Source organism: Pimephales promelas, chromosome 11, assembly GCF_988280905.1.
Source record: "Pimephales promelas chromosome 11, fPimPro1.hap1.1, whole genome shotgun sequence".
In the NCBI taxonomy this organism is placed as follows: domain Eukaryota; kingdom Metazoa; phylum Chordata; class Actinopteri; order Cypriniformes; family Leuciscidae; genus Pimephales; species Pimephales promelas.
Window position 1 is genome coordinate 32,061,937 of NC_142779.1, and position 27,729 is coordinate 32,089,665.

At 40.4% G+C, this 27,729-nt stretch overlaps 2 protein-coding genes across 2 annotated transcripts in view; one reads left to right on the forward strand and one right to left on the reverse strand.

Annotated features, from left to right (window-relative positions):
- Nucleotides 1–2,419: 2,419 nt before the first annotated feature.
- cst7 (cystatin f) lies at nt 2,420–7,843 on the reverse strand. The gene is made up of 4 exons (XM_039690574.2): nt 7,654–7,843; nt 7,343–7,518; nt 7,146–7,265; nt 2,420–2,591 (listed from the first exon to the last, which is right to left on the reverse strand). The coding sequence occupies exons 1-4, from the start codon at nt 7,826–7,828 to the stop codon at nt 2,499–2,501; spliced, it is 564 nt and encodes a 187-aa protein (XP_039546508.2). The 5' UTR covers nt 7,829–7,843; the 3' UTR covers nt 2,420–2,498.
- A 197-nt stretch (nt 7,844–8,040) lies between these two features.
- The window catches only part of LOC148977233 (uncharacterized), a 40,842-nt gene continuing 21,153 nt past the window's right edge, over nt 8,041–27,729 (forward strand). The window contains exon 1 of the mRNA XM_089117310.1: nt 8,041–8,182. Within this exon, the coding sequence (XP_088973436.1) occupies nt 8,115–8,182 (68 nt within the window). The 5' untranslated portion in view covers nt 8,041–8,114. The remainder of the gene's footprint in view (nt 8,183–27,729) is intronic.

Below are 27,729 nucleotides of genomic sequence, written 5' to 3' on the forward strand. Positions count from 1 at the left end.
CATTACTGTTAAAGGAGAACTCATGGCGCAAAATGAACCTTTGGTCTAATTACACATTGTTACCTAGTCAACGGTATCCGAGGAACGATCTACGAACGCCGATCCAAGTGCGCTGAACTGTGCAGAATCTCATATGGTCCGTTGTTTTCGGAAGAAACAAACACAAACTGTTTTCTTCTCTTCAATATGTACATGTAGCCTACTGTTCGCATTCACCTTATCACCTTATTCACATCTCACCAGCGCACATGGATCGGCGTTCGTAGATCGACTAGTAGAGACTATTTTTCAAAGATGGCTTCTTCCTGTATTCGCGAAGTTGACTGTGTGTATAAAATACCTTCTTATTAAACTGTACGGACACTGACAAAGTTCTCAATGCTTCGGTGTTGTCCAGTCCAGTTGTCTGGTTGTCCAGTTGTCTGGACTGAAGTGCAGTTGTCTGGACTAAAGTGCAGTTGTCTGGACTGAAGTGCAGTTGTCTGCAGTTGTCTGGACTGAAGTGCAGTTGTCTGGACTAAACTGCAGTTGTCTGGACTGAAGTGCAGTTGTCTGGACTGAAGTGCAGTTGTCTGGACTGAAGTGCAGTTGTCTGGACTAAAGTGCAGTTGTCTGGACTGAAGTGCAGTTGTCTGGACTGAAGTGCAGTTGTCTGGACTGAAGTGCAGTTGTCTGGACTGAAGTGCAGTTGTCTGGACTAAAGTGCAGTTGTCTGGACTGAGGTGCAGTTGTCTGGACTGAGGTGCAGTTGTCTGGACTGAAGTGCAGTTGTCTGGACTGAAGTGCAGTTGTCTGGACTGAAGTGCAGTTGTCTGGACTGAAGTGCAGTTGTCTGGACTGAAGTGCAGTTTTCTGCAGTTGTCTGGACTGAAGTGCAGTTGTCTGGACTGAAGTGCAGTTGTCTGGACTGAAGTGCAGTTGTCTGCAGTTGTCTGGACTGAAGTGCAGTTGTCTACTAGTTGTCTGGACTGAGGTGCAGTTGTCTGCAGTTGTCTGGACTGAAGTGCAGTTGTCTGGACTAAAGTGCAGTTGTCTACTAGTTGTCTGGACTGAGGTGCAGTTGTCTGGACTGAGGTGCAGTTGTCTGGACTGAAGTGCAGTTGTCTGGACTGAAGTGCAGTTGTCTGGACTGAAGTGCAGTTGTCTACTAGTTGTCTGGACTGAGGTGCAGTTGTCTGCAGTTGTCTGGACTGAAGTGCAGTTGTCTGGACTGAAGTGCAGTTGTCTGGACTGAAGTGCAGTTGTCTGGACTAAACTGCAGTTGTCTGGACTAAAGTGCAGTTGTCTGGACTAAAGTACAGTTGTCTGGACTGAAGTGCAGTTGTCTGCAGTTGTCTGGACTGAAGTGCAGTTTTCTGCAGTTGTCTGGACTGAAGTGCAGTTGTCTGCAGTTGTCTGGACTGAAGTGCAGTTGTCTGGACTGAAGTGCAGTTGTCTGCAGTTGTCTGGACTGAAGTGCAGTTGTCTGGACTAAACTGCAGTTGTCTGGACTAAACTGCAGTTGTCTGGACTAAAAGCAACTTGGACTGACAAATCTTAAATTATGTCAGTGCCATTGTTTTGTCTCAAGATGCACACCAGTAATGTCTTCTTTTTTTTCCTAAGCTAAATTTAGGATATTTAATTCTCAACTATACCTAAATCCTAATCCTGGCTTAATCTAAGCCCTGTCTGTGAAATTGGGCCAAGAAGTTATTTTAGTTAGTTAGTTAGTTAGTTAAATCAGTCAACAAATCCAAAATACAAGGCAGAGATTCAAGTCGATGAAGCAGGCAAGGTAATCAGACACAAAACGAAACAAAATGAAAACAGTAATCCAACGATCAGTAATCAAACATGAAAAGCACAATGGTCATAACAGGAAGGCAATGAAACAGGCAATGGACCGGTGAGGCAGTGAAATAACTGGCAATACTTTGCAAAGTAACTTGGAAAAGCATAGTTATTTATTACAGGTGATAACAGGAATAAACCATAGAAGAAACCGTTCAGGGCTAGTATTCGGGAAAGGGCTAGACCCCTTTTCAGTTAGTAAACATGGTGATATTTTTATGTGGGCGGCGCTTAAGTGAAGGTTTTGTTAGCTTGTTTTTTAACAATGACTGGAGAAAATCCGATTTTATCTTAATGTGTAAGGATAGGAAATGTGGGGGAAAAAAATCTGTTCAAACAAACCCGTTAGATGCGAGTTAGATCAGTGCTGTTGTATTTCTAGGGCCAGTTTGCTTTAAAGATCTGTGACTCAAAGGAAAAGAGACCAGGGAGCCCAGAGATTGTGGTGATAGCCCCTGATCTATAGGTGCGTAAAGCACATCAGAAGTGAAGTCCACTGAATAATTCACATTCAGTCAGTCAGTCTCAGCATCTGATGAACTGAAGGTCACTTGCACATATAGAATTACTGTACATAACCAGTCACTACACTATTCACTTTTTTATTTTATTAGCATGACATTTCAGATTGATCTATTGAAAAACATTTAGATGAAAAAGACATTTCAGAATTTATCAAAAGAATGACACTTAAAATATGTGGTCGACATTGTCTTCATCCATGGAATTGACCATATGTCAAAGTGACAGAGGAATGTCTATAATAAAAGGAAACATAATTAAAAAAATCATACGAGTAATGATTTACAACCTCAATATACAGTATTTTATAATTACATTTGTAGAGGATTATCAGGGTCATGGAAATATGATGTAATTTTAATTGTGATTTGCAAGTCTAGAAAGTTGGAAAATGACATACATAAATAATCAGTTGTAAGTAATCAAAATGATTTAACCACCATTGCAAATCAGGTTTCAGGACTTCAAGCTTTCAGCTGTTTGCAATGAACAAAGCAAATTAATTGAAATAGCTCAACACAATGTTTCAAGTTATTTCCCCAAATTCAACTGAAAATACAACTTAATGACTTCTGCAGTCTCAAAATTATTCAACCCCCTGAATAGAATCCATCAGAACAGCACAAATCTGCAAAACAGGTGTTGTCTCAAGCACACCTGATGCAACTAATCAAGGGCTTCATTAGTTTCACCAGGTGCGCTTGAGCTAGAACACTTATAAATATCTGAACTGGGTAGGTTTGTTGAGTGACACATTTGACTGCATTTTAGAAATATAACTTAGTCAAAAGAATAGTTTAATGTTGTTTATATGTCTATATGGTGTTTTTAATATGCATGTGTATATGGTTTGTCTTAAAGGGGACATATGCAAAATCCACTTTTTTAGCCCTTAAATGCATTTTGTTGTATATTTGGAGTGTTTATAAGTACAGAAAAGATGAAATTATTCTCTTCAAGTGCTTCGTTTATATCTTTATATTCTGTTTTGGTCATATTTTTCAACCTGTTCAGATTTTTCTGTTCTCTATTACGTTTTTTCGATCGTAAATTCCTTCTATTATTTAGCTGCTGTGTTTTCTGATGCTTTTCTAAACGCAAGTTATTATATCATTATCAATACAGATTTTTAGTGGTAAGATTAGACCATAGTCATTTATGTTGTCAGTGTGCTTGTTTTAACAAGAGAAATAGTCGACTTTCGCTAATAACACAACTTAGTTAACTTGCATACCACTGCATCCATATGAAGACGTTGTTCTGCAGGTTCGTCGTCGTCTTTTTCAAATCGCTCGCTCTGGCTCGAATATGAATATGCCTTAACGTGCTTGATGGACAAGTCTTCCGTTGTTGACATTTTGTTAACGTGTGACTAAAAATTTTCTTCGAAGCTAGTAATCGTATCTCTAATCAAACTACAATAATGGCCGAACGCGGAGAGTTGAACCGACCGTGAACTCAGCGGCCTGGAGAAACGACTTGAAACGACTTGCTCCGCTTTGAAACGACTTGCTCACAGAAGCACACAAGGGGTAGAAAAGGGGCCTGTGGAGCTATAATAATGAGGAATTCAGACCCAAGCATTGCAGTTATGCTTTATATGGACCACAAATGTATGATTTATAAGTTAAAATGAATGATTTAAAAAGCATGATATGTACCCTTTAAAGCACAAGTCAACACCATTGCAGAGTATTTTCTCAATATTATTTTTTTTCCTTCGCTGCTAGGGGTTGCTGACCTCTTACAATAATGAAGGCGTAGGTTGATGATCCAGTGATAAGCGGAATGGGACTTTCTGTCATGCTGATGGATCTAATAATGTTTATGGATGAGTGAAAACATTCATGTTTGTTAACATGACTGTGGTATGAAGCAGGGCGTGATTGCTAATGAGAGACAGACATCAGCGCCACATTTACTTCTACGGAACTACCCGCAAGTGCTGAATTACTACTCACAGAGGTTAGGTAATTTGACGAATTAAACTTCTGAGGTAACACAAGCTGTTTCATTTGGTCTAACATTACACTATCATGCTAAACAGCATTTGAGTGTTTTGAAAGTTATAATGTTATTCTGTGTTAGTTTGTTAGCTATGAGACCAGCAGTAAGCGAGATCAACATTAGAATAACATACTGATCATATTCAACATTTCATCATGTTGAGCTATATAACGTTGATTAGTTTTATGTACATTTGCTCACCTGTCTAATAAAGTACAGGCAAGAGCGGCGTCCCTATCAAGTCGTGACTCGTGAAGCTCTGTCAATTCGATGTTTGCTCCGAAGCTCTCGGCATCTCGAAAACGCCACGCCGATATTGATCCTCGTTTTAGTTATCCTTTTGTCCCAAAGTCTGCTTACCATGATCCATAATGTTCGAACTAAACAGCGCGAGCGTGCCGCTAAACATTGTGCAGTTGTCCATGTCTGTCGCCATGGTTTCTATGGCAATACAAACGGAAACCAGTTCTAACATGGATATTACGCCATTGACAGGCAACAAGTGAACAGGGACGGGAAATTTTTTAAATTTTGAATTTCTCTGAATTTGCAAATTCTTGTAAACATTTAGGATAATGCAAGTACACAATTAAAAAAAATATATAACACTGTGCACAGTGGTTTTGGGATATTTTGATACAAATTCGTACCTTCGAAACTGCAGTGAACCAAAGACAGTCTCAAAAACGTCAACGAGTGGATCACTGAGCTGGTGTGAGTGAGTGGAGGTGGGGCTAATTTGCATATTCATAGAACTGTGCATTCTTAATGAGGGTGTAGAGCTTTAATTCAAGCTATTTTAAAGTATGAAGAACTTGTTCTCGAACAAAACGTTTAAATATGTCGCTTTGGTGATTAAAGGTGGACTTTCAGAAAAGATATCGTCGCCCTTCACAAACAAGGAACAGGATACAAAAAGATACGAACTAAACGCATGCGGTTTCCATGCCAGAACTCCAAGACTTAAAGCAACACCACTACTGACCCAAAAGCACAGGAAAAGTGCTCAAATAAAGAAGCCACAGAAGTTTTGGGATTCTGTGGAGTGATGAAACAAAACTGGAACTTTTCGGCCCTATGGATCAGCGGTATGTCTGGAGTAAGGCACCATAAGCTTGGTGATGCTCTGCGGCTGCTTTGCATCCTCTGGCACTGGAAACCTGCAGCGTGTGGAAGGCAAGATGGATTCATTGAGGTTTCAGGAAATCCTAGGAGAAAACGTCATGCCTGTTGCCCCTTTTCCACTAAAGCATTTTGAGAGCTGGTTCGGAGTCGGTGCCTACTTGTGAACCTGTTCTTTGTGTTTCGACAGTCAAAGAACCGGTTCTCGGCCAGGAAAATTGGTTCCAAAGTGGCACCAACTCTTTGCTGGACTAGAACCAGAGAACCGTTTTTTTCCCACGTCACCCTTACGTCGGGGGCTGGGGGCGGGGTGACCAACAACACGACGGGAAAGGTTGTGACTGCCATTGCTAAAAACACAGTGCTAGTAGAAAGATAGTATGACCCCAATATAGGTTCGCAAAATATTTGCAGAAAGACGATGTAGTCCGCCATTGTAATTGTTATGCTTAAAGTTGTCGCAAGCGTTTCAAGGAAATCTAAGACATATGGCGACGTATACAGTGACGTAACGACGTCATTGGGTTCTCTAGTCAGTGGAAAAACAAACAGGTTCAGAGAAGGGTCGCAAGTTGAACCAACTTTGAACCAGTTCCGAACCAATTCTTCTTTGGGGGAAAAGGGGTAAGTGAGGAAGCTAAAGCTTGGGTGTCATTGGACCTTCCAACAGGACTATGATCCCTCAAATTCGCCAAGGCTTCGTTGCAGAATTCGTCCTGGAAGATTCTACAGTGTCAATCAGTCACCTGACTTGAACCCCATAGAAAATCATTCACATTTGTTGTGTTAAGCTATTTCCTTTACTTTAGTTTGGTTCGTTCATTGCAAACAGCTGAAAATCTATCAATATTGCCATTAAACCTGAGGTGCAAAGGGGCGTTGAATAATTTTGATTACAACTGTGTGTGTGTGTGTGTGTGTGTGTATATATACACATATACATGTGTATATATATATATATATATATATATATATATATATATATGAAGAGTTCAGATGCAAAAGCCTCTAAGTGCCATTTGAAATTTTCTTCTTTAATGATGATTTTTATCAAACTTGTATATTTAAGTTCAGTAATTTCACTTAAATAACAATTAATAGGTAATTATCATTGCCATTTAAGTGAAATCACTGAACTTAAATATACAAGTTTGGTAAAAATCATCATTAAAGAGGAAAATTTCAAATGGCATTTAGAGGCTTTTGCATCTGAACTCTTCATATATATATATATATATATATATATATATACACACACACAGTAAAAACCTTTGGGCATATTAAATTGATCAAAAGTGACAGTAAAAACCTTAGTGTTACAAAAGATTTCCATTTCAAATAAATGCTGTTCTTTTGAACTATTTCTGGAGGATCATGAGACACTGAAGACTGGTGTAAAATTGCTTAGCTTTGCATCAAGGGAATACATTTTATTCTTAAATGTTCTAAAGCAGAACTAGTTCGTTTTAAATAACTAATAATATTTCACATTATTACTGTTAATATTGTCATTTTGATCCAATAAATGCAGCCCGGGTCAGCATAAGAGACTTTCAAAACCATTATAAAAATCTAGAGTGAGAACCCTAATTTTTTGCCTTATTGAGTTACTTCAGAGCAAGAAAGCCATTTTAACTTCTTCCACAGAAAACCACACAGACCTGGCGTAAAAGACTGTCCGTCTGAAAGGTACAGTTGGTGAGGTTTTCGTTATTGCCCCTCTTCCTGCAGATAGTCCGTGAGATCTCCACTTCCAGAATGTAGCGGATGCCTTTGACCACCTATAGCAGAGCAAAGACTGGATGACGCATCCATTATGTACAAACGCAGTGAGTCAAAGGGGCTTCTTGCACTGTACCTGTCTCTTGGCGTCATCAACAGACGATGCTTTGAACAGGAAAGCATCATTGGACTTATTGTTAAATGAGTAGGTTCCGGTCAGGACAGCCTTCTGTACTCCAGTGTCATTCTTACTGACATTCTGCAGAGTTCCTGGGATTGGTCTGCTGACGACTGTGTGAACTTCAGCTTTCTCTGTAGTAAACAAAAATTTTGGTGTCATACAAATGAATATAAAAGAGCCATTTAAGTGGCCATGTAGAAGAAAATACACAGAACTAAAAAAAAAAAAGCTACAAAACAATGCAATAGCTTATGAAAGTATCTTACCGAGTGAGCAAAAGCCTGCTAAGAAAAACAAGACAAGAGCCTGATAAGAGACCCTCATGTCTGTTGGAGCTCTCTCAATTCTACTCAGCAACTTCCTGTTCAGCAACACTTCAACCACCAGCCGTGTGCTGCAGTCCTCCAGAGAGCAGGCACACTTCCCATTGGTCAAGAGCATTGTTTCCTACACGGACGTATATTTGCCTTAAGAAAGAACACAGGTGAAATCAGTTGACTGTTGATTGCTGCTGGAGTACAATATGAAGCTCCTTTGGAGTTAAACACATTGCGAGATTTATCATATATGTAGTTTAGTTTTGATAGTTCTGTGTACATTTTGTGGTTGAGGATTTGCTTCTATAAATATCAAACTTTAGAGACCACCGAAATCAACAAGAACAAAGGATGCAATCCTTCCTCAAACTGAACCGAAATAGGCTGTGTGTGTTGAAGTGCTTTGAAAGATGCGAATGAACTCCTGTGGTTTCCTCCCACATCCGGTGATGAAATCCACTGGTAGACACGCTGACATGTAAGTACTTCGTGTGAATGATGAATTGTTAGATGAGCAGAGCAAAACTGTCTTAAAGTAGCTTCAGAACGTGTGTTGAGTTGTGTGTAACTAACTTCATCTCTGTAGTTAATATTCTTAAAGTCAAAATGAAACTATATTTGCAACTCTTTTGAGGCAAGTTATTACAGTTTGATAAAAAGATTAAAAACAAACAAAAAAAAATCCCGATAGATTGTGTGCACTGTAACAGCAAAGTGTATTAAACATAAACACAATGCAATTTAGAAGGACATTTGATAATAGAAGCCCATTTCTATCACATGAACAGTGTTGCTGTTCACACTTGCTAAATATGATCTGATATGCACAAAAATCGGATTTTGACTGACAGTCTGACATTGTGAGGCTTTTGTTAATGGCCTTGAAGGAGCTCCTTCAGTTTGTATTCAAAACCAGCAGAGGGCGCTGTGTCGACAGCCAGTGTAATATAGGCTACGCAGTGTAATATATGTCTCCTGTTTTTGACGCTGTATTGGATCCAAACGGACAAGAAGCAGCCACTACTCTTTCAGAATTCATTCTGCAATCACTAAAAAACAATTTATCTATCTTTTCGGAAGTTCAGAGGAGAAATGTGTTGTCTTTTCTGGAGCTCCTCAACTCACAAAACTTCAAAGATTGTGCTTGTGCTAAGAACATGAAAAGGCTAGTGCCATGTCACCCTTCACGTATCTCAATCTAGCCTGAAGAATTGCTTTTGCACTTCAAGAATTGAAGGCTATTTTTGCCTGAACAGAATGTTGATCCTCTTCAGATGACACAATTCAGAAATCCTTGTTGTTCCTTGGCCCATGTTAATCCACCAAATGCATTGGCAAAGCAGCCATTTTCTCTGTTTACACCAGAGCTGCCAATATTTGCTTGTTTAAACATGAATCCAACTACCAATAGTGTTGAATATCTGTAAAATGGTTTCAGATTGTTTGTTAATGTTGTACATATGCTAAGGAAGTGTTTCCTAAACGGGTACGTGAGAACGAGGGGGTGCGTGAACAAAATGCTGTGTTTTGCCTAATTCTACCCCAGCTTAAAATAAGATTTAAACCGAACATGTATTTCTTACAGGAAAATATAGTGTAAAAAAAAAAAAAAAACGTGAACGTGGTCAAATACATGATATCCAATCAATTTACCTCATCTTTTGCTGTCAAAACTGACTGCATCCACAAAAGCAGCGTACATATGATAGTTGCGTATCAAGTTTGCTGCCTATTAGCAAATCACGCTACATTGCTACCGTTTTCGAAAGAACCTTTGAAATTCGGGGTGAAATATTTTTGTATTTAATAATTTACCAACCTATTGAAGTATTGATTGTACCATTGTAATACACTGACAACCACCAATCACATCAGTGACGATGAGTCACATGATTAATCAGAGCTCATCACAAACAGCTCTTCCTCAAGAAGGTTTATACTTACATAAACTAAAGAAGCTGCACAATGTCATTCACACAAACATTAAACAACAACATGGTAACACGCATGAAATTTAAAAACAAAATGCAATAAACATTAATATAACAACATTAAATGTAACATAAAACCCTAATATAGGCCTACATAACTGATAAAAAAAGAAAACTTGGAGGAAACAGTTATTTCACACAAAAAAATTAAAACTAAATTTAATGGTATTTTACAATAAAATTACATGAAATGTACCATTAGCTCTATCACAATTATGTCATAGTTGTGTATAATACGGAAACTTTCTGGTAACCAAATAACAGTTTTGCACTGTAGCATTTTTACCGTTAAAATCACGATTATTTTTTAGCTCAAGATTTATTTCCATGTTGATCAAAACTCCTAGATACTTGAAGGTCATTTAAATTATCTGCCGTAGACAACCCTTTTATAAAAAAAATATATTTATTTATAATATAACTCTTTTATATGTATAAATGTAGCTTTCTTTCTGTTGTGATGTCAGATGTGTGGCATGAAAGCTCTGCTGAAGAAGTGTACTTAAAGCATGATTGCTTGAAAGTCTTACTAAATCTAGCAGACACTTTGATTCCACACCAGCAACGTCAGATCTTATTCTGTTCTGACTTGAGTGACTTTTTATATCAGTCTGTCTTCTTACTTCTCATTAATATTACTGCAACTCTTTGTATTGGTTGAGACCAAGCGTGCCGTACAAGCCTTCAAAAGTGAAGCCAAAACGTCTCGATCGCCCCCCTGTGACCGGTCCTAATATAGCTCATAACCCCTGCCTCCCCATGTTATTCAATGGGACGCGAGACCAACTAAACAATTAAATTACACTTCACATATCCTTTTTCCAAAGATAGTTTCTGTCATTTACTGTAGTTTCTATCACGTTGATGTAATTTCAAGTGTTCGTTTTTAAAATAAGTTTGTTTTTAGTTAGTTATGTAATGATAAAAACGGTGCTCTGACATCATGATTGACAGCTGTGATTGACAGGTTCTCTGTGCGAGGTAGTCACTGAAGCACCAGCGGACTTTTTTTTTAATAATGTTGATTATGTGGTTAGTAGTTGTATTTACCTTATTTTAACGAGGTTCTGCAATCAGCGGACATTATTGGAGAAGAACGAAGCAGACAGAGGACACTTAATAAAAGTGCGGGGCGTGTGCTTGCGTTTGATTCAGCGAGAATGAGGGCGCGGCCTTGATTTCGCGGCTTTACTTTCTGCTCACGACTGCGCATGACTGGTCCCGAAACACGCAAGTGCGCAGACTCAGGTCCCAAGATGTCAGTGTCATATCGAGACACTGGCGGCTTCAGTTCTTTCTGATGGAAAAGAGCGAAGGGGCGTCGTCCATCTTTTTTTACAGTCTATGGTTGAGACCTAAGTCCCTTTCACACAGCGTGTTGATCCCGGGAAATTGCCAGTAAATTGCCAGAACGCCTTCTGTGTGAACGCAAACACGACCCGGGATTGATACCGGCATCGATGCCGGGTTGAGGACCTAGTAACATTGCCAGAATCAGTCCCTGAACGCGTGCTGTGTGAACAAAAGCCAGGACCAATGCCATAAGGGGTGTGTCATAGTGATGACGCTTGTGCTATCACGTGACTCTGTTGCTCTTAGACAACATGACATCATGACTTTTGCGTAAACATATACGCCACTTTCGAGTCAGGTGGCGTGTTATCTCCACGCATTTTGTGCTATCCGCGTGTATCTGCGTGTATGCGTATATGTCTACGCCATTAACGTCCGCGTCATTCCGCGTGTCTGTACACGCAGTCAAATCTCCAGTCATAAATGCCATTAACCCCAGTGACGGTTAAGTTTAGGGATGGGGTTGAGGTAAGTCATATCTTTTTTTTACCTAGGATGGTAAGGGAACAGTCATAAATGCCATTAACCCCAGTGACGGTTAGGTTTAGGGACGGGGTTGAGGTAAGTCATATATTTATATAACGTTAAGTCAACGGCGTTCATAAACACGCTGAAAGGCGATTATGCGTCTTGATAGCACGCCAAAAATGGAAATACAAATTGGCGTGTCATACACACGCTACTTCATGAGATCAGTCTGTCTTAGAAGAAAGTTTGTGTTCGTCATCAACAAAGAAAGGACGACCAAATGTCTGCAAACTGGAGCGAAGCAGAGACCAGGAGCTCCTCACTATCCGCACTGAAGCTGAGATCGTTCACCAGCTTTGTGGAACGGTGACGTTTTCGACGCGTACGTTACACGTCTAATCCTGACGTCATGTGTCTTTCCGGGATCTTTTCGGGTTGTGTGTGAAAGCACTCACAGATCCCGGCAAATCACTGGCAGTGTGAATGAACCGAAATAATACAATCCCGGGACAAATGCAGGGTCACATTATCCTGGTATTTTCCGGAATCTCTGTGTGAAAGGGGCTCTGGCGACACCCTTGAAATCAGCAAGGTTTCTATCAATCACATAGCAAACAGCAAGAACACTGTAGCCATGTTCTCCAACATCTTATCAAGCTGACATGACACCTGAGCAAGCATTTAGAAACGCTTCATTTAAACATGAACCAAAAAACACAAGATATGCAGTATAACCTTCAATGTAACATTACATTTAAAGGTTGAAGGCTTTGTCAGGATATTGTTCAAACATTTTTAACTCTTTTTTTTTAGGGGAGGTAATTTGTCATTGCATGTCAATAAACCAGTGCACCTCTAGAAACATGTTGTTGTGAGGAAATTGGAAACCGTATTGATTCCTGCAGTATGATGTATGACTAAGTTATTCGTAGAGATGTAGCGCATCATTAATCAGCATGATGTTGGGCGATGTTCCTCTTGCTGGCCGGCGTGACCTCTAGATTAATCTGTCAGGTAATGGATTCAACTTGGTGTGCAACAGGAAAACAATTGTCTGAGCTCTACGGCCCATCTGGATATCCAGAACAAGATGTGAGAATGTTTGGTGGAGTGTGTGTGTGTGTGTGTGTGTGTGTGTGTCCTCAGACGGGAGACAGGTGGACTACCTTTATGATCTATCATCATAAAAGTGCATCCATCCATCCATCATAAAAGTGCATTTATCCATCATAAAATTGCATTCATCCATCCATCATAAAAGTGCATCTATCATCATAAAAGTGCATCCATCCATCATAAAAGTGCATCTATCATAAAAGTGCATCTATCCATCATAAAATTGCATTCATCCATTTATCATAAAAGTGCATCCATCCATCATAAAAGTGCATCCATCCATCATAAAAGTGCACCCATCCATCATAAAAGTGCATCCATCCATCATAAAAGTGCATCTATCCATCATAAAAGTGCATCTATCATCATACAAGTGCATCTATCCATCATAAAAGTGCATCTATCCATCATAAATTGCGTCTATCATCATACAAGTGCATCTATCCATCATAAAAGTGCTCCACACAGCCCCAAGCGGATAATAAAGGCCTTTTGAAGCGAAGGGATTAGTTTGTGTAAGAAAACATTCATCCAGGGCTAATTTTCATTTTTGGGTGAACTATCCCTTTAGTCTATTTAAAACACACTTTCATGACTTTTAAGTAAACACTCTTAAGTAATTACACTTTGCAATAGTCTAATTAAAACTTTTACTTTAAAGTACATATTAAGTATATGTTTCAAATCATTTCTGTTGTGCTCTCTAGTACACTTATTTTGCTGTGTTGACTAATGTACTAAAGAATGTTTAAAGTACTATAATTTTTGTAGCACTTCATTTTAAAGTCCTCCGCATGTACATAGTATGTACCTATTGTAGTAATTACAATAACTGAGTAAAAACTATGTAACCCTGACACATTTTACATTACTCAGTACTTTCTTGGGTAAGTACACCATGTATATACAGTATACTGTCAAATAAAGCGTAACCATAATTTTACTGCCGTGTGTTATTTGATCAATTTGAATAAATAAATCAAAAATAAATCTTATTGTTTAATATAAATTTAAACAACAATACATGTTCATTGAATTGTAAATAATACCAAATGAAGTGTCTGAAAATATTACAATCAGTTTGCATTTAAGTCTATTATTTTTTTAAGTATGTACATTCTTAAAAGTATGCTAAAGTGTACTTTTTCACAAGGGGACTGAAATTATCTAAAAAAGAAGAGCCTGGCATATTCTCAAACATTACAGTACACAATCACTCATATATAAAAGGTTATGGGTGTGTTGAGCAAGCAAACATTACTTAACAGGTTAATTCAGATTAGATCGTTTTTTGTTCCACTTTTGACACATTCCCTTGGACACCTTACTGTGTGACGTCAATCAGAAGTAAAGAAATGATGAGCTGACTCAATAAATACTTTTCTGCTGTTGTTAGATCCTTGCTTAGTGAAAAGGAAGTAACTGAAGTTGATGTGCTTGACTTTCGCAGCTTTTCCAAACTAGTTTTGTCCTGGATGAGCTAGATTTTAGATTTTAAGGGGCTTTGGACTGTGCTTCAGCAAGCCTGAAAGGTTATAGACACTACATCTGATCTGACCAGTACATCTTGCCTCTTGGCAGTCGGATCAAAAATGAGTCTGAAAAATGAGTCTTGTGGCTGCAACGACTGTCTCTGTTGGTTTATTCTGATAGGAAGGCATATCTCATAACCTCAACTGCAGATTCCAGAGATGGTTTTCTGCTTATGGATATGCTTTTAAATAAAACTGCCAGGGAAACAAATTTGGTTTTGATTTGGGCTCAATTCAGGGGGGGAATTGCCTTTTGCAGCAGAAAGCAGCTGTGACATATTGTCCCTGCAGGCAAATTTACAGAATGAATCAAATGGATTGTGACAATCATCATATACACTTGATGCACATTGCCGACTTGCATTCGAGTCTTTTGACTGAGCTGAGATTAGAGACACTCTCAGCATGTCACTAAGAAGCAATCTCTATCTAGATCTTTATATGAAAGAGGAAATGCATTTGAGCATGAAAGGTCTCATGTCACACTCGCCTCCTGTAGTATTTCAAGAGATGTAGTTTGAGAGATGGATGTTTGGTCTTTTCCTGGGTGAATGTTACACCATACCACGTGACTGACTATAGTCGTTTTATGATAATGATTCAATTTGACAATTTGAAATGATTCGAGCTTTGTGACATGGTGCATTATCCTGCTGGAAGTAGCCATCAGAGGATGGGGACATGGTGGCCATAAAGGGATGGACATGGTCAGAAACAATGCTCAGGTAGGCCGTGGCATTTAAACGATGCCCAATTGGCACTAAGGGGCCTAAAGTGTGCCAAGAAAACATCCCCCACACCATTACACCACCACCACCAGCCTGCACAGTGGTAACAAGGCATGATGGATCCATGTTCTCATTCTGTTTACACCAAATTCTGACTCTACCATCTGAATGTCTCAACAGAAATCGAGACTCATCAGAACAGGAGGACTGATGTCATGAAATGGCATATGTAGTATGACACGCTAATTCTTATTTCCATTTTTGGCGTGATTATCAACATGCATAATCGCTTTTCAGCATGTTTATGAGCGCTGTTGACTCAATATGACTTACCCCAACCCCGTCCCTAAACCTACCCGTCACTGGGGTTAATACCATTTATGAGTCTTCCCCTACCATCCTAGGGAAAAAAATATCGCTCCCCAGATGTAGATCTACATTTTGCTTCGTTTCGCTCGGACATTTAACGGTGTAGACATACACGAATCCACACGGATAGCTGAAAATGCGTATAGATAACACAGCACTTGACTTGAAAGTGGCGTGTATGTTTACGCAAAAGTCTTGATGTCATGTTGGAACAGGCAACATTTTTCCAGTCTTCAACTGTCCAATTTTGGTGAGATCTTGGAAATTGTAGCCTCTTTTTCCTATTTGTAGTGGAGATGAGTGGTACCCGGTGGGGTCTTCTGCTGTTGTAGTCCATCCGCCTCAAGGTTGTGAGTGTTGTGGCTTCACAAATGCTTTGCTGCATACCTCGGTTGTAACGAGTGGTTATTTCAGTCAAAGTTGCTCTTCTATCAGCTTGAATCAGTCGGCCCATTCTCCTCTGACCTCTAGCATCAACAAGGCATTTTCGCCCACAGGACTGCCGCATACTGGATGTTTTTCCCTTTTCACACCATTCTTTGTAAACCCTAGAAATGGTTGTGCGTGAAAATCCCAGTAAGTGAGCAGATTCTGAAATATCCAGACCGGCCCAACAACCATGTTAGTTTCTTTTTCATTATTTTATAATTAAAAAAAGAAAAAAAATATATATATATATATATATATATATATATATATATATAAATATTCCATACTAACAAAAAATGGGATAGTTCACCCAGAAATTAAAATGTTGTCATCATTTACTAACTCTCATAGCCACTAGCCTAAAAGTTGATGTGTAATCAATTCTATGTTGACTCAAGTATAATATTTCTTTCTAAAGCTACTTTATTTTCAGTTTTACAATAATTACTTTAAATTGTCTTTTTGGGGTAATTTCTCAGTCAAATTTGATGTGCAATAAATGTGTGATAAATGCATGCTACATCTACATGTAAATAGATTTTTAAAAAGTGTACCAGTGTATCTTGACAGACCTAATATACAGTATATGCATGAATTACACAAAATCAGTGGTTATTAACGTTTTGCATTAAGGAAAAAAATAATCTAGTGATTAACCAAAAAAGGCTTGAAATTATGTTTAAATGCTGTGTGTATTAAGAGAAAAACATTAGCTCATCATGTCTCTTCAGGATTGCCACATCTGCACAATCAACTTTAACCCTTTTAGAACAAAAAATTCTGATGTACATTTCTCACCCGTTTAAACAAGGACAGACGGCTCCACTGCGTAGAAGGTAACCTAGCAACAGTTCACTGAGAAGTGATGCTGCATGAATGTTTTACAGCAAATCCCAGGACGATGGAGTCTGAGAGGCATCTACTCAAAATCTTGACATCCACGCTGATAATCTATTAAACTGAGATGACTTTTATGCACCTGGGTATATGCTGAAAATCGCCTGAAAGAGACATTTCTCAAAGCCTTTGTTCTCTTGTTGCAGGACTTGTATCGTCTGCATTCTCTGTCAGGGTTAAAACTCATCTGTAGGCATCACTAATGCACACTATCAGTCAAAAGTTTAGAGTAATCTCAGATAATGAAGACCTATTCCAGGCTCTAGTGAATTTGCATCAATCCTCATAGCATCACAAGCTGAAGATGTTCAAAAACAAAAGCACATAAAACAAATCCAAGTGCCATTTATATATTTGCGGCATAATTGGTTACATTGTTTGAAATTAAATATGCAGGACCAAGGATTGCAGAGCAATCTCTTATTTAGGTCACGGTCAAATATTTACTGATTGTTTCACAGTAGTGTGAAGTAATGATTTACAAATACAGTACTCGCATTACTACAATTAAGCAGTTTTTATCAGATATTGTACTAAAAATTGTCTACTTGAGTACATTTTAAGTGATATAACTGTACTTTTACTTTGCAATTGTCCCTCTGGTAGAGGTCATTACATGCTTTCTCGATTGAAAGGACTTTTTTAATTTGAAATGGTGATGAGTGTCCTGTAAAAAGTTAACTTTTACATCTCTAGTATTTCCCTGTTGTTTAGGAATATGTATTTTATCACTGATTTTGTCTAGAGTCAAAATTAAAACTGTTTGTTCTGAAGAAAGAGAATGTGAATTAAAGTATGTAAAGTGTTTTCTAAATGTTTAAATTGCTGTGTACAGTGTTTATTGTAAGGGAGCAGAATCCAAAACTCAGTCCTAACTACTCACTACTAGTGAATACTTTTAAATCGTTTTTTTTACTCTTACCTTTTGGATACATTTACTTTACTCACACTACATTTTTGGAAAGTAATGGTACTTTTACTTGAGTATATTTCTTCAGTACACTTTCCACCCCTGTTGTTTCAAATGTAACATTTTCGGCACAAACCCACTGTAGATTTGCTGAAGCTCACCAGATGTACTTAATAAATTAAATCTAAGAATATTTTGCAAAAATGTTTTAGTGGCTCACAGAAACGAAAAATAAAGAGAAAATTTCTAAAGAAAGTGTCACGGTGGCTGTAATAGAGCGCATGAAGGAGGAGTAAAGAAACAAAATCTTGTCTTTAATAATAAGTCCAAAAAGGAAACACTCAGGAGATTGCAGGAGAATAATTAACATTAATTTAACATTGACAATATGACAAAGAAAATACTCTGTGATAAACACATGCATAGATCAATGAAAAACCATGGAGACAAACTAGCAAAGAGAACAAAACGTAAACGTTAAAGAAAGCACTTGCCCAAATAATAAATAGGGTGTGTGATACTAAAAAAAATATTTCTGCACTTTTGTCAATAACAATAATTATACAATATTTTTCTGAGTGTGTTTATTGTGTTGGTAACTTGGTAGGTTTAGGACTGCTGAGTCTTAAAATTTTTGATATTCCTTATATTACGACAGAAATTACACAAGTGTGTGCGGTGAGGACCACCCTACCACATTACAAACACCTTGGAGAGTAACTCCTTCATAAGGGTTTTGGAGGCCACCATACTCCTAGTAGAGTGGGAACAAACAACCATAGGTGAAGGCTGTCTGACTGACTCATAAGCAAGTGAGCCTCGACCACCCACTTGCTCATTCTCTGCTTAGATGCAGGGGACCCTTTGTTAGGGGGCCCAAAACAGCTGTTCTGATTTACGCCACAGTGCAGCTCTCTGGAAACAGGCATCTAGCGCCCTGACTGGGCAAAGCAGATTATACTTTTCCTGGTCCAAGCTCTGAAAAGGAAGAGGACAAAAGGGCTGCAGCATAGATCTAGCCACATTAGTGGGGACCTTTGGAACATAGCTTGGTCAAGGATGAAGGAACACTTTAACCATGACAGGTGCAAATTCCAAGCTCGAGGGCGCAACCGACAGTGCTTGGAAATCTCCTATCCTTTTAAGAGAAGTGATAGCGAGGAGGAACAAAGCTTTCAAGGTCAGAAACTTGGCCGGAACCACCTCCAATGGCTCCAATGGAAAGGAGCTAGGGAAAGGCCTTGAAGGACAATGGCCATATCCCATGTCGGCAACCTGGGAGGGGCTGCAGGCCTCAGCCTCTCAGCGAGAGTACTCTCAGAGTACTCAGTACTCTCAGCCAGAGTACCATAGAGGAAATGAAATACCAAAGGGTCTTTACCCAAACTCATTCCATCCAAAGGAATGTGGTAAGCACCTATGGCCGCAACATAAACCTTTAAAGTGGATGGGGATAGACCTGGAGTGAACCGCTCCTGCAGGAACTCCAGCACTGTACCAACCGGGCAGTGAACTGGGTCCAACTGACGGTCACTACACCATGACGTGAAAACTCTCCACGTCAAGGCATAAAGTTTCCTCGTGGAGGGAGCTCTGGAGTGTAGAATGGTCTCTACAACCTCAGTTGAGAGACCTGTTCCTATGAGCTGGCCAAACCCACAGGTTCCACAGTTCTGGACGGGGTGAACAATCAAGCCCCCTGCTTGGGAAAGAAGGTCCCTCCTGACGGGTAACTCCAGCAGAGGCCTGGAGGCAACCCTGGGCCCAGCGAACTCTCTCTAGAACCCCTGGGAGAACCAAAGTGGGGTGGAGCCTCCATTCCCCGGGCCTCAGCCCCTGTCTCAACAGGATGTCAGCTCCTATATTCTGGGCCCCAGGCATGTAAGCCGCTCTGAGGGACAGTAGCTTCCCCTGGGACCACAGGAGGATTTGGCATGCCAGTTTGCAGAGTGGATGCGAGGTCAAACCCTCCTGGTGATTTATATAGGCAAACACCGATGTGTTCCTGTTCAGACAAGCACATGGCCTCTGCGGTCTGTGAGGAAGTTCTTTAGGGCAAGAAAGATGGGCAACATTTCCAGGCGGTTGATGTGCCCTGAGATATCGTGGTCCCTCCACAGACCCATCCCCAGCCCGTGAGAGAAGCATCAGTGTCATTAGCGTCTTGCAACGACAAGAAGTTCCCAACACTGGACCCTGGGACCGGAACTAAGGTTTCTTCCACATAACAAGGGCATGTAAGCATCACTGCGTGACCCTGATTATGGTTTGGGATTGCCCCTTGGGGAAAACCCTTTGGTCCTGAGCCACCACTACAGGGGTCTCATGTACAATAGTCCAAAAGGTATCACATTGGACGCTGCTGCCATCTGACCCAACAGTTTCTGAAACTGTTTGACAGTGAGTGACTGGCCTAGCATTTTTCTTTTCACAGCCGAATGGATGAACTCTATGAGTGCCGGTGAAAGGCGTGCCTGCATCGACGTTGAGTCCCAAATCACTCCTGGAAGAGTGATCCTCTGTAGTGGAGAAGGAACACTATTTTTGGTGTTTAGCCGTAAACCCAACTCTTTCTCAACATGACATCATGACTTTTGAGTAAACATATACGCCACTTTCGAGTCAGGTGGCGTGTTATCTCTACGCATTTTGAGCTATCCGCGTGTATGCGTATATGTCTACGCCATTAACGTCCGCGTCATTCCGCGTGTCCGTACACGCAGTCAAATCTCCAGTCATAAATGCCATTAACCCCAGTGACGGTTAGGTTTAGGGACGGGGTTGAGGTAAGTCATATATTTATATAATGTTAAGTCAACGGTGTTCATAAACACGCTGAAAGGTGATTATGCGTCTTGATAGCACTCCAAAAATGGAAATACGAATTGGCGTGTCATACACACGCTACTTCATGAAATCAGCCTGCTCTTTCTTCATGCGTTTAAAGAGCTGATTGTGGTTGTGACAAGAGCAGTTGAAAGACTGAGTATTGACTGGCCAGCAGATAAGCAGGACGATGTTTCAAAAGCAAGCTGGACATCATGGTCACAACCTCAACGCCGGGGCCTACCGTTTTTTCACTATGTCCACACTGAGATGTTGAGATTGTGGAAGAAACCACTTTCGTACGGACTGCATAGTACACAAACATTGAACAATTCCTCTATATTGAATTATAAAGAGCCCGGTTATGGGAAGATACCAAAAGTGGAAGAGAGGCTCGCAAGTTCTCTCTCCTTGTGTAAACACAAGAATTGACTAGAGTGGCCGTGATCAGCTCTGGTAGCCGTGTCGCAGCCGCAACGCGCCGCAGACGTTTGCAGTGTAAATAAGGGGTAAATACGGGGAAAGCAGCGCGTATTATTACTGATATAAAAATATAGGCTTATTGCTATTAAGAACAGGTGTCATGCTGACAATTGTTAACAAATGCGGTGGTCTTCAGAGTTCAGAGAGCACCGAGGATGGAGAGTCCAAGTTTATCCAATGGAAATGGGTTGTCGAGGTTTTGTGGCACACTCTACAACCCGGTTCCTCAGAGATGTCGGATTCAGTGGCCAAGAGTTGCGTCGCACAGTAAAGAACTTATCTGAAGCTGCAGAAAGGAGCAGCAACTGGCTGTGGTTGAGACGGAAAGATTCTAGCTGGCTGTGTACAGGCCGCCACGGTACGGTTTCGTAGAATTCTTGAAGAGTCTGTTTGTATAGGTTGCACTGAAATTACAGTCATTACGTTCCTGTGTATATTGTTTGAATGACGGTGGTTGGCCAGATATTGTGGTTTGCGGTAGGTGGTATGCCATACGGAACCGTTTGCCACTGAAACTGCTTTAACGCACCAGTGGGGCTCGACAGCCATCATCAAACGGGTTGGCGCGTATGGTTGGGTTGCGCGTGATTGTGGTTAGGTCTCTGTAGGGGTCAGTAAGCTGGGCTGAGTTGAGTGGGGGACGGAGGGGGGTGACTCTGGGAGCCCTGTCGAGCCCTCTTGAGGTGTCGTGGGCTAGTCGACGAAACACTGAGGACGGAAGGTGCCCACTTGAAGACCCTAGAGATGTCCCCTACTCAGCTCAATCCAGTCGGTTGTTGTGTTGGTCCACTAGGGAGACCACACTGTAATTGCAGCCATCGTGTGTGCTGACGCGGCAAGTACACTGCAGCCGTTAACGCCGGACAGAAGGGGATAGAAGGGGATTTCACCATATGGAAAGAAGCGTGAAGGGATGGAGAAGCATAGTTTACTGTAAAGCTTAGCTTACCTTGGCAAAAGCCAAGTATAAATCAGCATGAAGTTTTAACATCTACTCTCGTGTAATGGAAATCAATATAGCACACATGCAGTATAGACATCTATGATGTGCATGATTTTTTTTTTTTTTTTACTTTTTTGAGAATTTGCTCATTTACAATACGTCTCTATTAAGAACTTTGCTGTTTGTTATTGCAGGCATTTATCTTTAAGATGGTAGAATAGGTAACAATCTAAATGATTTCGTAAAGTTTTTCTCTTTCGCCGAACGCTTTTCATGGAGATGAGTGCTAATATGTAATAAATATGCAAATAATAGATAATTATAAATACAATTCAGGTATCAATGGGCTCTATGCAAGGCGGTATTTACGGTGAAGGTGTAAGGATGCTCGATAACTCCCGCCGATCAATGAGTCCAATACAATACCGAGAATTTATATGGAATTTTATACTCCATGGTTATACTAAAGAAACATTAGTCACAAAAACAGACAAAACAGACACACCTCATTGTGTTTATGCTTCTTTTTAAAATTATATTAAATAAACATAACTATATATAAAATGACATCTAAACGTATGAAAGTTTCGTTTTTTAAAGACGGGAGGACAGTAACGTTTGAAGACTCATAATCTCGTTTTCCTCGGTTTTCCTCCACTTTAATCTCCCCAACCGGAAACTGAAGAGCATCCTTGCGTCAAATGCGGAACTTATGCGTGCATATATAGCCTATTACCTATAAATATTTATGTATTAAAAAAATGTGAATGCAAAACAGGCATGTGCTTCTCCTGCTCACCATACACACTGCTGAAGTGCTGCCTACGCTCTGCTAACGCGTGCCGCGTGAAACCGGCGTTAACGATGCATGATTTTACTTTTTGTGGGCAAAGCCATAATGCCATAATGCTGTTATTTTCAATGATAATGCGCATTATGTGTAATAGCTTGCTTTCAATTAGTTGATTTCATCAAGGCATAATCCTTATGACTTCCTTCCCTCTGCCTGGATTCAGTAGAATCTCCTTAATAATAGCAGAAACCAAAGCCAAGCGACATCAAGGGAAACAATCCACTGAGTGAACGAGTCAATCAATGCGCAATCTTAGGCTTGGACCATTTCTTCTCTCCTATGAATATGTCGAATTCCACGAATAATGCATAACGTGCTAGAGGGATCTGAAAGCAGGTATCAGTGCTATCCTGGGTCCCTGGTGTGATGCCAACAGCACTTGAGGCTAAAAATAGAACTTGAATTATATTTTTCTTTCCTCAAGGGTGATTAGTTACAGAGCTGAAATAATTCCTGTAATTTGACTAACACCATGTACGACAGGTACCAGAGGTATCGTCCAGTAATTTGTGATTTATATCATCTCCATGCATGCTCCAAAGTTTTTTCAATCTCCCTGAACAAATGAACAAGGCAAGCTATAATTATGATAATAGACACTAAATCTCCAAGGGCACATTTGGCTTGATGGTTGACCATTGTTTGATTCTGACCCCTTCACATGTGTTCATATGTGAAGGGGTCAGAATAATGCTCGTACATAGAGACATAGAGAACTTCATGATTAGCGCACATAGAGCTCTTCATTTGTGGTAAACACGGAAGCTTAGAGATGAAAAATACTTTGAGATTTCTTTCCACACGTCAGGCAAGTAAAGCTGCTGTCGGACAGATTTAATTTGCTCTTTGTATTTGCATTGATTAACATATATAAAAGTCTAAATTAAATCTGTTCATCATATAAACTTTTAGACTTTTCCCTTTAACAACATTTTTATTAACATAAATATCATCAAAGTGGTGGAATGTACGCAGCCCCTCTAGTCCCACTTTGGTACTATCCTCAAGATAGTAACTCGTGGCCACAAGATAGTAACTCGTGGCCACAAGATAGTAACTCGTGGCCACAAGATAGTAACTCGTGGCCTCAAGATAGTAACTCGTGGCCTCAAGATAGTAACTCGTGGCCTCAAGATAGTAACTCGTGGCCACAAGATAGTAACTCGTGGCCACAAGATAGTAACTCGTGGCCACAAGATAGTAACTCGTGGCCACAAGATAGTAACTCGTGGCCACAAGATAGTAACTCGTGGCCACAAGATAGTAACTCGTGGCCACAAGATAGTAACTCGTGGCCACAAGATAGTAACTCGTGGCCACAAGATAGTAACTCGTGGCCACAAGATAGTAACTCATGGCCAGGAGTTAGTAACTCATGGCCAGGAGTTAGTAACTCATGGCCAGGAGTTAGTATCTCGTGGCCAGGAGTTAGTATCTCGTGGCCAGGAGTTAGTATCTCGTGGCCACGAGTTACTATCTTGAGGCCACGAGTTACTATCTTGTGGCCACGAGTTACTATCTTGAGGCCACGAGTTACTATCTTGTGGCCACGAGTTACTATCTTGTGGCCACGAGTTACTATCTTGTGGCCACGAGTTACTATCTTGTGGCCACGAGTTACTATCTTGTGGCCACGAGTTACTATCTTGAGGCCACGAGTTACTATCTTGAGGCCACGAGTTACTATCTTGAGGCCACGAGTTACTATCTTGTGGCCACGAGTTACTATCTTGTGGCCACGAGTTACTATCTTGTGGCCACGAGTTACTATCTTGAGGCCACGAGTTAGTATCTTGTGGCCACGAGTTACTATCTTGAGGCCACGAGTTACTATCTTGTGGCCACGAGTTACTATCTTGTGGCCACGAGTTACTATCTTGTGGCCACGAGTTACTATCTTGTGGCCACGAGTTACTATCTTGTGGCCACGAGTTACTATCTTGAGGCCACGAGTTACTATCTTGAGGCCACGAGTTACTATCTTGTGGCCACGAGTTACTATCTTGAGGCCACGAGTTACTATCTTGTGGCCACGAGTTACTATCTTGTGGCCACGAGTTAGTATCTTGTGGCCACGAGTTACTATCTTGTGGCCACGAGTTACTATCTTGTGGCCACGAGTTACTATCTTGAGGCCACGAGTTACTATCTTGTGGCCACGAGTTAGTATCTTGAGGCCACGAGTTACTATCTTGAGGCCACGAGTTACTATCTTGTGGCCACGAGTTACTATCTTGTGGCCACGAGTTACTATCTTGAGGCCACGAGTTACTATCTTGAGGCCACGAGTTACTATCTTGAGGCCACGAGTTACTATCTTGTGGCCACGAGTTACTATCTTGTGGCCACGAGTTACTATCTTGAGGCCACGAGTTACTATCTTGAGGCCACGAGTTACTATCTTGAGGCCACGAGTTACTATCTTGTGGCCACGAGTTACTATCTTGTGGCCACGAGTTACTATCTTGTGGCCACGAGTTACTATCTTGAGGCCACGAGATACTATCTTGAGGCCACGAGTTACTATCTTGAGGCCACGAGTTACTATCTTGAGGCCACGAGTTACTATCTTGTGGCCACGAGTTACTATCTTGTGGCCACGAGTTACTATCTTGTGGCCACGAGTTACTATCTTGAGGCCACGAGTTACTATCTTGAGGCCACGAGTTACTATCTTGAGGCCACGAGTTACTATCTTGAGGCCACGAGTTACTATCTTGAGGCCACGAGTTACTATCTTGTGGCCACGAGTTACTATCTTGAGGCCACGAGTTAGTATCTTGTGGCCACGAGTTACTATCTTGAGGCCACGAGTTACTATCTTGTGGCCACGAGTTACTATCTTGTGGCCACGAGTTACTATCTTGTGGCCACGAGTTACTATCTTGTGGCCACGAGTTACTATCTTGAGGCCACGAGTTACTATCTTGAGGCCACGAGTTACTATCTTGTGGCCACGAGTTACTATCTTGAGGCCACGAGTTACTATCTTGTGGCCACGAGTTACTATCTTGTGGCCACGAGTTAGTATCTTGTGGCCACGAGTTGCTATCTTGTGGCCACGAGTTACTATCTTGTGGCCACGAGTTACTATCTTGAGGCCACGAGTTACTATCTTGTGGCCACGAGTTAGTATCTTGAGGCCACGAGTTACTATCTTGAGGCCACGAGTTACTATCTTGTGGCCACGAGTTACTATCTTGTGGCCACGAGTTACTATCTTGAGGCCACGAGTTACTATCTTGAGGCCACGAGTTACTATCTTGAGGCCACGAGTTACTATCTTGTGGCCACGAGTTACTATCTTGTGGCCACGAGTTACTATCTTGTGGCCACGAGTTACTATCTTGAGGCCACGAGATACTATCTTGAGGCCACGAGTTACTATCTTGAGGCCACGAGTTACTATCTTGAGGCCACGAGTTACTATCTTGTGGCCACGAGTTACTATCTTGTGGCCACGAGTTACTATCTTGTGGCCACGAGTTACTATCTTGTGGCCACGAGTTACTATCTTGAGGCCACGAGTTACTATCTTGAGGCCACGAGTTACTATCTTGAGGCCACAAGATAGTTATAATTAATTTTTTTGACCAAAGTGGGACTAGAGGGGCTCCGTAGGAATGGTCTTTCAGTGGCGGAAAAGAAATCACTCAGGATTCATTAAGAATATCTTTATTTACAGTATGTTTTGACAATGAACTGAAGTCTAATGGTTTTGAGAGAAATTATGGTGAGTAACTGATGACAGAATTTTCATTTTTGGATGAACTAACCCAAAAAAAGAGAACGAAAATGTGGTTATTTTCTTTGTATTACACAAAATGACATTCTTTTTTGAATTTTTATTTTATTGACATCGTTATATTATATTTTAAGACATTAAATTATAACCGCATTCAGAAATCCATTTTCACACCAACCAAATGAAGCAAACTGACATCAAATGGAAGCAAAAAACAAGTGTAAAAGTGCCCGTTATATGATTTAAATTGTCCTTTTTTTGTGTGTGTAAAATTGTTATGTATTTACCAGTCTCTTAAAGTCCCCCTGTGGTGAAAATGAAGTTTTTAATGTGGTTTAACACAAGCCATGTGTAAATTCATAAGTCAACACCATTGCTGTGCATTTTCTTCTTAAAACTGCAGTGAACCAATGACTCAAAAACGCGGTTGTTTCTGACGTCAGAAACTACCTTGTAACCAATCAGATCAATGTGTGATCATCAACGAATGGGTGGAGTGAGTAGAGGCAGGGCTAATTTGCATATCTATATAATACTTAATACTATATAATCTATATAATACATACTTAATGAGGCAAGGGTGTAGAGTTACATTCAATTTTTTTTCAAAGAAAAATGTTTAAATATGTCATTTTGATGGGTTTTAAGAGATGAAATTATTGACTACAGGGGGACTTTAAACAAAATTCAACAGAAGCAGACTCACTCTGACAGCAGTGGGAAAATATATAATAAATGACGATTCAGGTAAATATTAGAAAGCAACCACTTTAACAACATTTCCAACTAATTTCTGAGCTTGCGTCTCTGAAACGAGCTCTCGTGGACTAAAGCTGCTGTTCTTGTTGGAGAATGTAGGTCAGAAACAAAATGGTTGTACTCTCATTCTCTTTGAGGCTTTGAGGAATTACAGTGTAGGCTCAACACCAAAGAGATACATAGTCTCTCAAAGCCCCCTCTTCTCCCTATACCTCCCCCTCATATTAATGTTTTTTTTTACTTTCTCCATCCCATCTTTTGTTCTCCTCCACCCAAAGTCACTGTATCCCTTCTAATTCAGTTGCTATTTTTTTTCCTAAGCACATCAGCTTCCATTGGCAGCTGTCAAAGTGAAGGTCAGCCGGCTGTCTGTTTTGAGTGATTGTGAAGTCCTTTTGAGTGGAGATTCATATGGATATGAGTGAGATGCTTGTTTTAAGACATCATTTGTTTAATAGACATTTCATCTCAGAAACTGCAGAGCAAGCATGTTCCTTTCCTTTCCTATCCAATGCTTGTATTTTGGTTCATACATTTATGTTGCATAATTGATTTTTTTTTTGTTTTGTTTTGTTTCAACCACCCCACAGTGCAAGTAAAAAATGAAATCATACACCATTTAT

What these genes read in the sequence shown, in the direction of transcription:
- cst7 (XM_039690574.2), bottom strand. Translation starts at nt 7,828, where the DNA reads ATGCTCTTGACCAATGGGAAGTGTGCCTGCTCTCTGGAGGACTGCAGC. An exon ending in AGCAGGCTTTTGCTCACTCG is followed by an intron (nt 7,519 to 7,653) that starts GTAAGATACTTT and finishes TGTTTACTACAG; the next exon opens with AGAAAGCTGAAGTTCACACA. An exon ending in TTGATGACGCCAAGAGACAG is followed by an intron (nt 7,266 to 7,342) that starts GTACAGTGCAAG and finishes GCTCTGCTATAG; the next exon opens with GTGGTCAAAGGCATCCGCTA.